Source organism: Mesoplodon densirostris, chromosome 9 (assembly GCF_025265405.1).
Source record: "Mesoplodon densirostris isolate mMesDen1 chromosome 9, mMesDen1 primary haplotype, whole genome shotgun sequence".
NCBI classification, from domain to species: Eukaryota; Metazoa; Chordata; class Mammalia; order Artiodactyla; family Ziphiidae; genus Mesoplodon; species Mesoplodon densirostris.
Genome location: NC_082669.1, coordinates 98425049 through 98437353, shown reverse-complemented (window position 1 = coordinate 98437353; position 12305 = coordinate 98425049). Strand labels below are relative to the sequence as shown.

At 44.4% G+C, this 12305-nt stretch overlaps 1 protein-coding gene across 2 annotated transcripts in view; it reads left to right on the top strand.

The window, feature by feature from the left end:
• Positions 1–8999: 8999 nt before the first annotated feature.
• The window catches only part of DGKI (diacylglycerol kinase iota), a 466299-nt gene continuing 462993 nt past the window's right edge, over positions 9000–12305 (top strand). For both annotated transcript variants that reach the window (XM_060107765.1, XM_060107764.1), the window contains exon 1: positions 9000–9403. In XM_060107765.1, the coding sequence (XP_059963748.1) occupies positions 9000–9403 (404 nt within the window). The remainder of the gene's footprint in view (positions 9404–12305) is intronic.

The following is a 12305-nucleotide window of genomic DNA, read 5'->3' as shown; positions in this document are numbered from 1 at the left end:
ATTATTTGGGGGATCTGCATAATAGTCCTTCAATGGACATTGAAAATTTTACTTATTTTCCTATTGTTTATCTGTTAGATCACTTCCTCATCATTATAAATCATTCTACAACAAATATTTTCCTTTCCTTACTTCTTCTTACTTGGGATTTTTACTTAAGATACATTTTAGAATTGGAATGATTTCATTAAAGAGTAATATTATTAACTTCATAGTTAACTTTGGAAATTATTCACAAAATACAATTGGGGAGGGGGCTCTAACTGAACTACCCCATTTGATTTAGGTTATTATGAATATTTCAACCAATATATTGATTTTTTTCCTGAATTCATTTGTGCCAACTAAAAGTTAGAAATGCATTTAGCTGCAAGCAAATAAAAAAATCCAGTCAACAGTGGCTTAAACAGATAAGAGTTTAATTTTCTTTTATAATAAAAAGTCTAGGGCCTCCCTGGTGGCGCGGTGGTTGAGAGTCCGCCTGCCGATGCAGGGGATGCGGGTTCGTGCCCCGGTCTGGGAGGATCCCATGTGCCGCGGAGCGGCTGGGCCCGTGGGCCATGGCCGCTGGGCCTGCGCGTCCGGAGCCTGTGCTCCGCAACGGGAGAGGCCACAACAGTGCGAGGCCCGCATACCGCAAAAAAAAGAAAAAAAAAAAAAAAAAAAGTCTAGTAATAGATGAACTGTCTTGGGCTAGCAACTCCTCAAGGAAGTCATTAGGGACCAATGCACATTACAACTGACTTTTCCATCCTTAGTAAATGATTTGCATCTTCATGGTTGTAAAATGGCTATTACACATCTAGGCACTGAATTGAAGAAGGAAGATGGGCAAAGGACTGAAAGGGCAAATTATCTTTCTGTACTAGTAAAACATTCTCCCAGAAGCCTCATCTGGTTATTTTGGCTTCAATCTCATTGTTCAGAACCAGGTCACATAGTCACACTTCACTGCAGGGCAGTTTGGGAAGGAGTATTTTATTTGTGTATCTCTGTAGTCTAAGAAGATGAGGGAGAAAGGGGACATGAATGATTTTGAATAAAAAGGCTTTGGGGTCTGCCACATGGCTTTCATCACTTTCAGTAAAAAAGAAAGGAAATGGTTTTCATTTATTACAATTAAATAGTAAACTCTTTCAGGAAACTTACTGAATTGTATCTATCTTTGAATCCTCAGCATTAGCATACTGTTTCTATAGGAGAGGCTGAAGAAGTGTTTGTAATATGTTGAAAAAAGAAGGATATGATTTTTGGAAATTAAGATGGGTTAATTAAAAAGTCACATTAGATTAGCCTCATTTTCTTTGATAGGGTTTCTTGTCTGATACTTTGGGGATATGTAATAGAAATAGAGTACTGCACATAGTCCCTCAACTGAAATTTGTCCACAAATAGAGAAATGCAGATAAAAGTTCAGCTCAATGTTTTAATTTGGATTTTAATAACTATTCACAAAAGTTATTGATTAATAGACCACTAGAAGGTTTAGCACCAAAAGAGCAGAAAGAGAGAGGTCTTTAGTTTTTCTCTGATGAATTGCTAGCGCCTAGAACAGTATATATCACTGTTTAGTGGTTGCCGGTAAAACCAATGACTATCAGCCTGGATCGAGGTTTCTAGCGGTACACCATTCATTCTGTTTCTGACCTTATTCTTTTCGGGAAGTTGATCGGCAACTTCACAGTATATTGCAGATCAGATCTGCTGTTGATAGAGAGTCAGGAGGGACTGTGAATGCAATGAATGACATACTTCAGATCCCCAAGACTCTTGGGTGGGTGAATGATGGTCAGAACACAGCAAGGGGAAATTTAATGAAAATAAATGTTAATTCCTTCAATTTGGCCCCCCAAACCAGCTGCTCAAGTACAAGAACATTGTAAATTATGTTATGTCTTCTGGGTGCACAAACAGAGTAAGGAATAATAACGAAAACTGAGAAGAAATTTATGACATACCCCGTTGAAAATGACATACCCTGCTGAAAATGACTGAGCTGTCTTAGAAAGTAGTGACTCCCCATAACTTCTGTTGTTCAAGGCTGAAAAGGATCATGTGAAGAAATGCTGTGGGAGTACTGTGCGTGGATGGAAGGCTGGATTGGATGAGTTTAAGACCCCTTTCATCCTGGAGAAAGAATAGCTCTATTTTAATTTAAATCTAGCTTAGAGACTGCCCATGCTAATAAGTTCCTATTAATTCCTATCAATAGAACCTAAATGATTGTTCTCCATTCTATTTCAACAGGTATCCATATTTTGTATGGCAGCTTCATATTTTGTATGCAATAGTGTAAGCCTGAGAATCTTGGTTTTTTTAATACAGTCCTCGTACAGATCTCTCCTTTCCTTATTGCCTAGTAAATTTACAATCCCAGCACCTTCCTGACTGGCCCTCTGGTTTTCTTTCTAGGCCCATGAATGTTAGATAACATTTATTCATTCATTCAATAAACATTTTTAATGTACCTACTGTATGTCTCTTAGTTTTGTTGAAGACATTAGCTAAGATAGAGCTCATGTTCTAATGTTCTAAGACGAGAAAACAAAGAAGTAAATAGACAGTACAATGTAGACAGTGGGAAGTGCTATGAATTTAAGAAAAAAACACACAGTTTTGTGTCAGCTATGGCTAAGAAGGGCATTTTAGGAAGTGTCAGGGAGGCTTCTTTGAAAATGTGACATGAGAGGTAAGACCTGAACGACGAGAAGAAGCAGAGTCTCCAGGACCCAGTTTATGTGCGTCTCCAGAATGATTGGCCTCCCCTGTCCCCCCAACCTATTGTTTCTTTTCTGCTTAATGGAAAGCCTCCACCATGGACATTGACATTGCCTCATATCCTACCTCTGCCAGCTGTCTCAGCCTCCCCCAAGAAGGGCTGGACTCAGGGAGTGGCAGGAAGCTCAACAACTTGATGCTCAGGCTCAACCAGTCTCTAGTTTTAGAGTTTCCTCCCATCACTTCCAGAAAGGACTAAGTCCGGCTGTGTGGCAGGATGCTGGGTTCCCCAGGAACATAACCTGGAAGGGAGAGTGAGTCAATTCCCTAAGGGACAAACTTCAACCAGTGAGAGATAGGAGTCAGGAGACAGGAAGAAACTGGCAGAGAAATGCCCCTTCTTCCTGCAGACAGAATTCCCAGATACAGTGATGATGTAAGTTCTGTCTGGATAAAGTTCTGGTGACCAAGCAACAAGGTTTGTTTATTTGTGAGGATGCAGCCATCTCATACTCACCACCTTGAATTTATTTTCCCTCTTTTTCTGCCTTACTTCTCTTTTCCCTTCATAACGTCCTGGGACTACAATTCTCCGTAAAGCCTTGGCTTGTAAGCTTTGCCTAAGAATGTGTTTTCTAGGGAACCCATGCAAAAACAAACATCATGTAAAAATATTGGGGTAGAGCCATGGTTTCTGAACGCCGTGGAGGAGCTCAGGTCTCTGCCGTGAATTCACAGGGACATTGAAGGATATTTAAAAATTTCAGGGCAAACAGTGATACTCAACCTCTGTTAGACACCATGCAAATTACTATAGGTAGTTGACAGTTTCCACACTGGATCATGCTACATTATTTTCACTGACATTATTATCTTGGCAGAGCTGGGTGTTCAGTGGTTGCTCTGATAAAAAGCAAAGTGGTATCTATTATGATTCCAAGGTTTGAGAAGTTGTATCATGCCCATTACTATCTCATTAGTAAGTAATTGGGGCTATTTAAGGATGAAATACAAACATTATCTTTTTCCTTTCAATTTATATGTATCACTTTTTTAAACAGCAACAAATGTTGTTGAGGCATAAATGGTTATTAAATCGTTAGCACTTAACTACCTAATAAACCTAAGTGTTCGGTTCTTCTTTTGGTCTAGAGGTTCCAGGAAAAATAATTACTGAGATGCTAAGTGTTCTGTAAACTGAGAAAGTTTGGGAATCTTTGAGGTAGAGCATTCCAGGGAGCAAAAGTAGGAAGTATAAAGGTGGTAGGCAGGAATAAACTTACACACGTCAGCTCCAACCTGGAAACTTCCTTTAATTTTTTCCTTTACTGACAATATTTTCCAAAGCTCTATTAAGCTTAGAATGGTCTTTAAATACCTTAGACCCTAAATGGTATGTGTTTGTGTGTGTGTATGTGGTATATGTGTGTTTTGTGTGGTTTATGTGTGTTACTTGCTTTCTAAAAAAATAAATGATGCTGTATTATTTCCTGAAAATTCTTAATCACTACATACATTTAAAAAATGTTAGACATGATGTTCTCTTTATTACTTGTCTTGCTGGCTGATCTAAACTCTAAAAAAATTTTTTTTTCTTTCTTTAAAATTTCATGCTTGAGGCTGTTTTGATCAGGCCTAAAATTTGGGAGACTCAAGTTTGGTATGTAAGACTGCGCTGATATCTATGTTAGAAGGAACAGTAATTAATAATAGAAAGATAAGGTAAGGAGCCCAATAGTGGGGCATGGCTTTGGGTCCAGTGATGGAGATTTTTTCCAGGGGAGGTCTGAGATGAGAAGCAGCGTGTTTCAGTATACCCAGAGAAGCTCATTTTCTTGTTTATATACTTACGTTTCTCCAAATCATACATGATATATTTTTAAACCTGAACGTCAATTTCTTTTCCTGTGATTGGAGTGCTTTTGACCTATGCCCAAGGATTCCACGTTTTAGAGTCAAGGTAACTAAGAAGTTGAATGAATAATTACAAGGTTGCTTAGTGACCACTGAAAAACAAGAAGGAAAATAAATTGTCTAAAAGGATAACTGATATTTTAAGTAACTTCTCAGAAGGCCACCCCACAACAAGAATTCATTTGTCTTATGCTGGAACTATTTGTGCTTCTCTGGTGTAAGTTTCTTTCTTTCTCTCTGTCTTAAAATCGAGTGCATGTTCAGTGATCTTTTTTTTTTTAACTTTATTTTCCTTTGTGTAGCAGCCCACTTTTGTTGGTAGACTTTTTTTTTAACATCTTTATTGGAGTATAATTGCTTTACAATGGTGTGTTAGTTTCTGCTTTATAACAAAGTGAATCAGCTATACATATACATATATCCCCATATCTCCTCCCTCTTGCATCTCCCTCCCACCCACCCTATCCCACCCCTCTAGGTGGTCACAAAGCACCGAGCTGATCTCCCTGTGCTTTGCGGCTGCTTCCCACTAGCTAACTATTTTACGTTTGGTAGTGTATATATGTCCATGCCACTCTCTCACTTTGTCCCAGCTTAGCCTTCCCCCTCCCCGTGTCCTCAAGTCCGTTCTCTACATCTGCGTCTTTATTCCTGTCCTGACCCTAGGTTGTTCATAACCTTTTTTTTTTTAAGACTCCATATATATGTGTTAGCATATGGTATTTGTTTTTCTCTTTCTGACTTACTTCACTCTGTATGATCGACTATAGGTCCATCCACCTCACTACAAATAACTCAGTTTCGTTTCTTTTTATGGCTGAGTATTATTCCATGGTATGTATGTGCCACATCTTCTTTAGCCATTCATCTGTTGATGGACACTTAGGTTGCTTCCATGTCCTGGCTATTGTAAATAGTGCTGCAATGAACATTGTGGTACATGACTCTTTTTGAATTATGATTTTCTCAGGGTCTATGCCCAGTAGTGGGATTGCTGGGTCGTATGGTAGTTCTATTTTTAGTTTTTTAAGGAACCTCCATAGTGGCTGTGTTAATACACTCTTTAAACATGCAAACACACACCTGATTGGTCCATCTGGCTTTCCTGTTAGCCTGGAAGACATTCTGTCTCCTGTTGGTATATATTTATTTAATCAGGCAAAACTCAAGATTCTAGCTAAGGCCACTCAACTCTGACTGATTATCACTGTTTTCTTATGTATCTTTCCTGAAATATTATGTTTGTAGCTATCCTCTCTTTTTCTGTAAATGGTAGCATACTAAGTACTCTGAACCCTGTTTTTCTTTGTTATATTTTTGAGATTGTTTTATATCAATACCTTATCAGTTTGCCTTATTCCTCTTAATGACTGCAGAGAATTCCATTATTTGGGTGAAAGATAATTTAAGTAAGTAGTCCTATATTAACAAACATTTACATTGTTTTTAGTCTTAAATTTTTAGTGTACACTTTCAAGGATATCAGAGAAGAGATTCCTAGAAGCATAATTGCTAGGTCAATTAGGTTGGCATTTCAAATATTGGTGGATCTCTCCAAATTTCCCATCAGAGACTATACCAAACTCTACCAACAATTTGAGAAAGTGTTGGTTTTCCTGCCTCCTTAGCCAATACCATCTATTTTCAAATTGTTTATTCTAAAAAATGGCATCATATTATAGTTTAAAATTGAATTTATTTTAATTTTTAATTTAATTTTTTTATTGAAGTATAGTTGATTTACAATGTTGTGCCAATCTCTGCTGTACAGCAAAGTGACTCAGTTATACATGTATAGACATTCTTTTTTAAAATATTTTTTTCCATTATGGTTTATCACCAGATATTGAATATAGTTCTCTGTGCTAAACAGTAGGACTTTGTTGTTTATCCATCCTATATATAATAGCTTGCATCTGCTCATCCCACATTCCCAGTCCTTCCCTCCCCCACCTCCCTCCCCCTGGCAACCACAAGTCTATTCTCTATGTCTGTGAGTCTGTTTCTGTTTTGTAGATAGGTTAATTTGTGCCATATTTTAGATTCCACATATAAGTGATATCATATGGTATTTGTCTTTCTCTTTCTGACTTACTTTACTTAGTATGATAATCCCTAATTGCATCCATGTTGCTGCAAATGGCATTACAATATTTCATTCTTTTTTATGGCTGAGTAGTATTCCGTTGTATAAATATACCACATCTTCTGATCCATTCAGCTGTTGATGGACATTTAGGTCGTTTCCATGTAGTTAGCTAGGCTAATATTAGGGATGGGAGGAACTCAGAAAAGGAGGCAGTGGACCCACGTATGCAAAGATGGGAGCAGAGAGAGCAGAGAGCATCTGGGACTGGTACACAGTCCAGTTCAGAGTGACACTATCAGGACAGGGTGGAGGGGAAGTGGGCAGGGCTGGCACACCACCCACTAATGTGGCCTTGAAAATCAGTGAAGGGGTTAATTGAACTTTGCCCTAATGACAATACAATGTAATTGGAAGACTTTTAGGTAGAGGAAAACATATCCGAAATCTCTGGGGGGTTGAGCTAGAGAATTGATTGGAGGAGCATATGGAGAGCTGTCTAGCAGGAAGGAGGAGTTAGGAAGCTGTCTAGTAATTCAGATAAGATGACATTTCCTTGGTGTTACGATACACTAGGTCGTCACAGATCTCATTTAACATGACTGTTGAAGCACCTAACATGCCCATTCTCCTCTGAAAATGGAGCACGCTGCATGGGGGGTGGCGGGGGGCTGAGGGGTGAGGGGCAGAGACCTATAATCAGGCACCCTGGGTGTAATACCTGGTTCTGCCAATTTCTAGTTGCATAAGCCTGAGCAACGGGGAGCATACATTTGAGGGGTAGAGTAAAAAGCACAGAGATAGGCACGCAAAGTGCTTAGCACAACATCCATCATGTAAAAACCAGGGCTTAATAACTACTAGCTGTTTTTTAAATTATTTTTATTATTATTACCTTTCCTCACTCCACTGTGGAAATGCCCTGACCCTTGGCTTATTATAATGTACACGTGCAGCAAATTACAGAATGAGGGAGTTGAGAGAGATCTGAGGTATCTTATTCACAGCAAATTACAGAATGGGAGAGTTGAGAGAGCTCTGAGGTATCTTATTCAATCTCCTAATTCTAGTCGTGAGAAAATAAAGGGGGGGAAAAATCAAGCAACTTGTTTGGCGTCAGCAACACCGACCTGAAATTCTTCCCTGGTCTGGTTCTCTCATTGCCTGTCCATGTATTGAATACGTATGTATTTTGGTTACTACACTTAGCTTTCAGTATAAATCTTTCTCGTGTTTGTTGACAGCAGTGATTCTTGCGTGAAAATTCCTAATTTGGAAAACTATCTGCCTCACACACTTTGTTGCACAGCATTCAAACCTCATAGAGTTTTCAGTAATCTTAGAAACAAAAACAAGAGACCGGTGGACAATTAAATCTGCAGAGACGGCAAGCTTGGCTTTGTGTCGACAGTGGGGTCCGCGGAGGTGGGAAGCCCCTCCTCGCGCGGGCCCTTCCTTTCCTTTCCGCTCTGCCGCGGCAGCGCCCAGCGCTCACGTCCTCACTTTGCCTCCTGGATTCTCTCAGTCTTTCTGCTTCGCTGAGGGGCCTGTGATCCGATTCAATCTATGAACAGCTGTTTAGGAAGATCTTTCTATGTGTAAGGAAGGCTCTGGGCTGGGGGATTCAGGGATGAAAGGGTCCCAGCCCTCGCCCTGAGAGAGGAGGTAGGCGCTTCGCCTGCATCTTAAACTGGACCTCCTCCTCATCCCTTAATGTACCCTGCTCACGAATTCTCTCCCAGGTTCGCCCCGACCACGCGCCCGCTGCATTCCCCCCGAGGTTCCCCACGTAGGGAGGCTTCTGCCAGGCTCCGGCTCTGCACGGTCGGGTAGCGGCGGTGGGGAGAATGCCGCCCCGGACATCAGGCATCAGGGGACGGGGACCAAGGTGGGCGCTACCGCTCCCGGGCCGGCTGCCTGGGCAGGGCACCTCTCCCTTCCCGGTCTCCGCTTCCTCGTGTCTTAACCGGGGTGCGGCACGCTGTCCTCCGAATTTCCCTCCGGAGCTCTCCTCTCTTGCTGCCAGTGTCCGCGCCCCCAGCCCGACGCCTCCTCATCGCCTGCCCTCTGTCCACCTCTCCGGCGACCCGACGCCTCAGGGCAGAGTTCAGGTTTGGCCCTGGCCGGTGCCCCCGATTTAGGAAAAGGCCAGGGGGGCGGGAGGGCGCGGGTTTGCAGCGGGAAGGGAGGGGCAGGCGGAGGGAGGTGGCCTCTGATTGGTCGGGGAGGGGGAGTGGAGGCACGGAGTTTCCCACAATGCCCCGGTGCGGGGCCGCCGCGGATGGATGCTGCGGGAAGGGGCTGCCATTTGCCGCCCCTGCCAGCGGCGCGCAGACCTGTTCGCTCTCCGGCGGTGGCGGCCGCCGTCAGCGCTGTTCGTCTGTCCGACTTCTGCAGCGGCGCCGCCTCGGCTCCCTCCGCGGCCGCCGGAGCGGTCGCCATGAACCCCAGCTCCTCGGCGGCAGAGGAGAAGGGGGCAACGGGCGGCAGCAGCAGCAGCGGAAGCGGCGCCGGGAGCTGCTGCCTGGGCGCCGAGGGCGGTGTGGACCCGAGGGGCGCGGGGGCAGCGGCGGCGGCTGGGGCCGCTGCCCTGGAAGAGCCCGGGGCCGCCGGCCCGAAAGAGAAGGACGAGGCGCTGGAGGAGAAGCTGCGGAACTTAACTTTCCGGAAGCAGGTCTCTTACAGGTAGGAACGCGAGCCCGGCAGCCGGAGGCAGGTGCCGCCGCGGGGCGCGAGACCCGCTCTGCGCCCCCGAAAGGCGCTTCCTCGGACTTGGGGGCACCTGGCGCCCTCTCTCTCTCTCTCTCTGCCTCCCTCCCTCTCTCTCTTTCCTTCTCCCTCCCCCTTCTGGGCTATGTGTTCACTTCTCATTCCCATCCTTCTGGGCTGGAGGGAAGCTACGTGCGCCAGGTTTCCCCCCCGGAACTGGAGAGAAGACTGGGTCCCTGAGGTCAGAACAACAACAGTAAAAATGCGCGCGCGCGCGTGTGTGTGTGTGTGTGTGTGTGTGGGAGCGGGGTGCACACACACATATGCCAGGTTTTCTTGAGAGAAGTCCTCAAAGTTGTCCCTACGCCGGGGTCATCTTCAACCACTCCCCCTACCTTGCCGATTTTACTGGGTGAACCTTTGGCACTAACTTGATACTTGAGATCACGGACAGGCAGAAAAGAACAGCGTTCTATCCTGAAGAGAAATCCTTATGGAAGTTGGACCTGCATTGAAATATCCCATTAAGGAAGAGTCGTTGTGAATCTGTGTCTGTAGATACGCAACTGGTTCCGGAGGGTCACACGTACACGTGGTCTCTCCCTCTCTCCTGGGTGTGCCCAGAAGGACTACTTGGGAAGCCTGCTGGCAAGCAAGGGGTGGGGGAGAGAATGGGGCCGTGCTTGCCCCTAGGATGGGTGTACTTACAAGACAAGGACAGTGTGGGGTAAATGGCCACCGAATGACGCCAAAAGACTACCCCAAATTGTGTCAGGATTCACGAATGAGAAATGAGGATCCAGTAGGTTCTCTCCTCCCCCCTGCCCCCCACCTTAAGGCAAGAATAAAGATATTGGTAGATTTGGAGAGTTTTGGAGACCCTTACTGCTTGTTAATTTTAAAAGTTGAGGTGGTAAGCACAGAATTACAAAGATGTGCACTTCCTTGGCCTTGGAGTATTTCTTGAAAAGGGGTCAGTAAAAGCATCCTTGTGACCCTCCTCATTTTAAGTTAGCAGTCCTTTCCAGAAGTGCTTATAAAGTTTTAAGCCTGTCACACCATGTGGTGTTATGTAAGCAAAAGCAGATGACAGAGGTGTGTGGGTTTGTGAGGGTGTGTGTTGTATTTCTGGGAGCATGTGTGTGAATCACCGGGATCCCCATTGGCATTGCCTGGACTGGAGGCCCCGGTCACTAGGGCATGTGCTCTGTGTCTCAGTGTTGGCTCCTGACGACTCCGAAATGGCCTTCCTGGGGAGGGTGTTACTCCCTCATCCCCCATGTGCATTTTGTTCACTGTGCATTGAGGGAGTTTCCTACCTGACTTGCTCTTTTAGTTACTCATGTAGATCAGGATGAAATGGATCTTTCTTTTTATATTTTTGGTTTCTAAAAATAGACACGTGGTGGAGAGTGAGGTAGCTCTAGGGAGGTATGCTAGGACACAGGCAGTTCTACTTCTTAGCTATGATGGCCTGTCTGGCCCTTAGGGGACCAGGGGCTACATTCAGCCTAATTTAGGAACTGCGAGTTGGAAGGGACAGTTGATAATGCAGAGCACATTGTGGGTCTGGGCTCCTGGGCCCAGAATCGTTCCTGTGTCGTTGGTATTCATCATCGTGACACCTCACTGGGTAGGGCTACAAAGCCAGAGTTTGCAAGGGAAATCATTTCAGCTCGCTTCTTGGCAGGGGTCATTCCCTGAGCCTCTCTCTTGGAAATGAGTACTCTGTGAGGCCATGGCTTTCTGGGTTGCATGCTCACACATGCATGTGTAAGGGTGTGCACACGCAAACATAGACATCGACCCAGACATGGTGTTTTTCTAGCAAAAGGATAACACCGCATCTGCCTTACAATCCACAGAGGTGGATCCCACTTTGTGAACATCATTTCCTTTTAAATAAAGCTTTACAGTCCCCAATTCAGGAAGGCTCCTGCAACAGCATCACCTCAGGTGGCTGGATAAAAATGCCCACCACCCCACACTTACAAAATCAAACTCTCTGTGGGTAGGAATTTTTAACAGGCTCCTCAGGCAATGCATAAGCACACTAGTATCTGAGGATTGCTGCGCTGCTCTTTTTTTCCAAAGGCTGAACAATTGATCTTTGAACTCATAAGCCATGCCCAGCCGAACAAGGCCAGGCAGTCCCAAAGTCAGAGGAAAGACAGCAGAAGGTAGGTATTTCATCGGGCACGTGTTTGTCCTGGGTAACCTGGAGAGCGTCTCCATTTTGATGATGATGATGACTTTTTTAGAATCATGGTGAATGGCTTACCCATTCACCAGGGCAGTCATTTATGTTGGACTCAGATGTAGCTGGGCCTGGCCATTTCGCTGGTGGGTTAATGAATGGTCTGAAAGAAAAGAGCAGCTTTGGCTGGAGCTGGGCATTGGCTTCTCAGTGAGGACCACATCCCCTCACTTCTGGGGGGCATCTGAGGATGGCTTCTGGTGGAAGTTGATGGAGAGGGGTCAGGAAGACCTCACAGAATGGAATCTAAGTGAAGGGGTTGAGTTAGGGTGTGAAGTGTGGCTGCTGTGTAAGGGGGATCATTTGAGGTGGGGAAGAATAGATCTGCAGGTGGTCAAAAAAATCTTTAGAAGAACATGGGTATTTGTGGAATGACACTTGACAGGAGAGAAGAAGGGGACTGGGGGAGATGGTGTGCGTGTGCGTGTGTGTGTGGGGGTCTCCTCTGCTTCTTCTGTTGCTAAGGAACATATAAGCTAGGGTTTAAAAATAAATGAGGAGTGGGTGGGCATATGCAATGACTCCTGTCTTTTTAGGAACCAGAGCCCTTTACAGAAAACCTTTAAATAACCATTTCTGGAGGCAGATTATTCATTTTGCTCGACTTTTACTTTGTTAAGT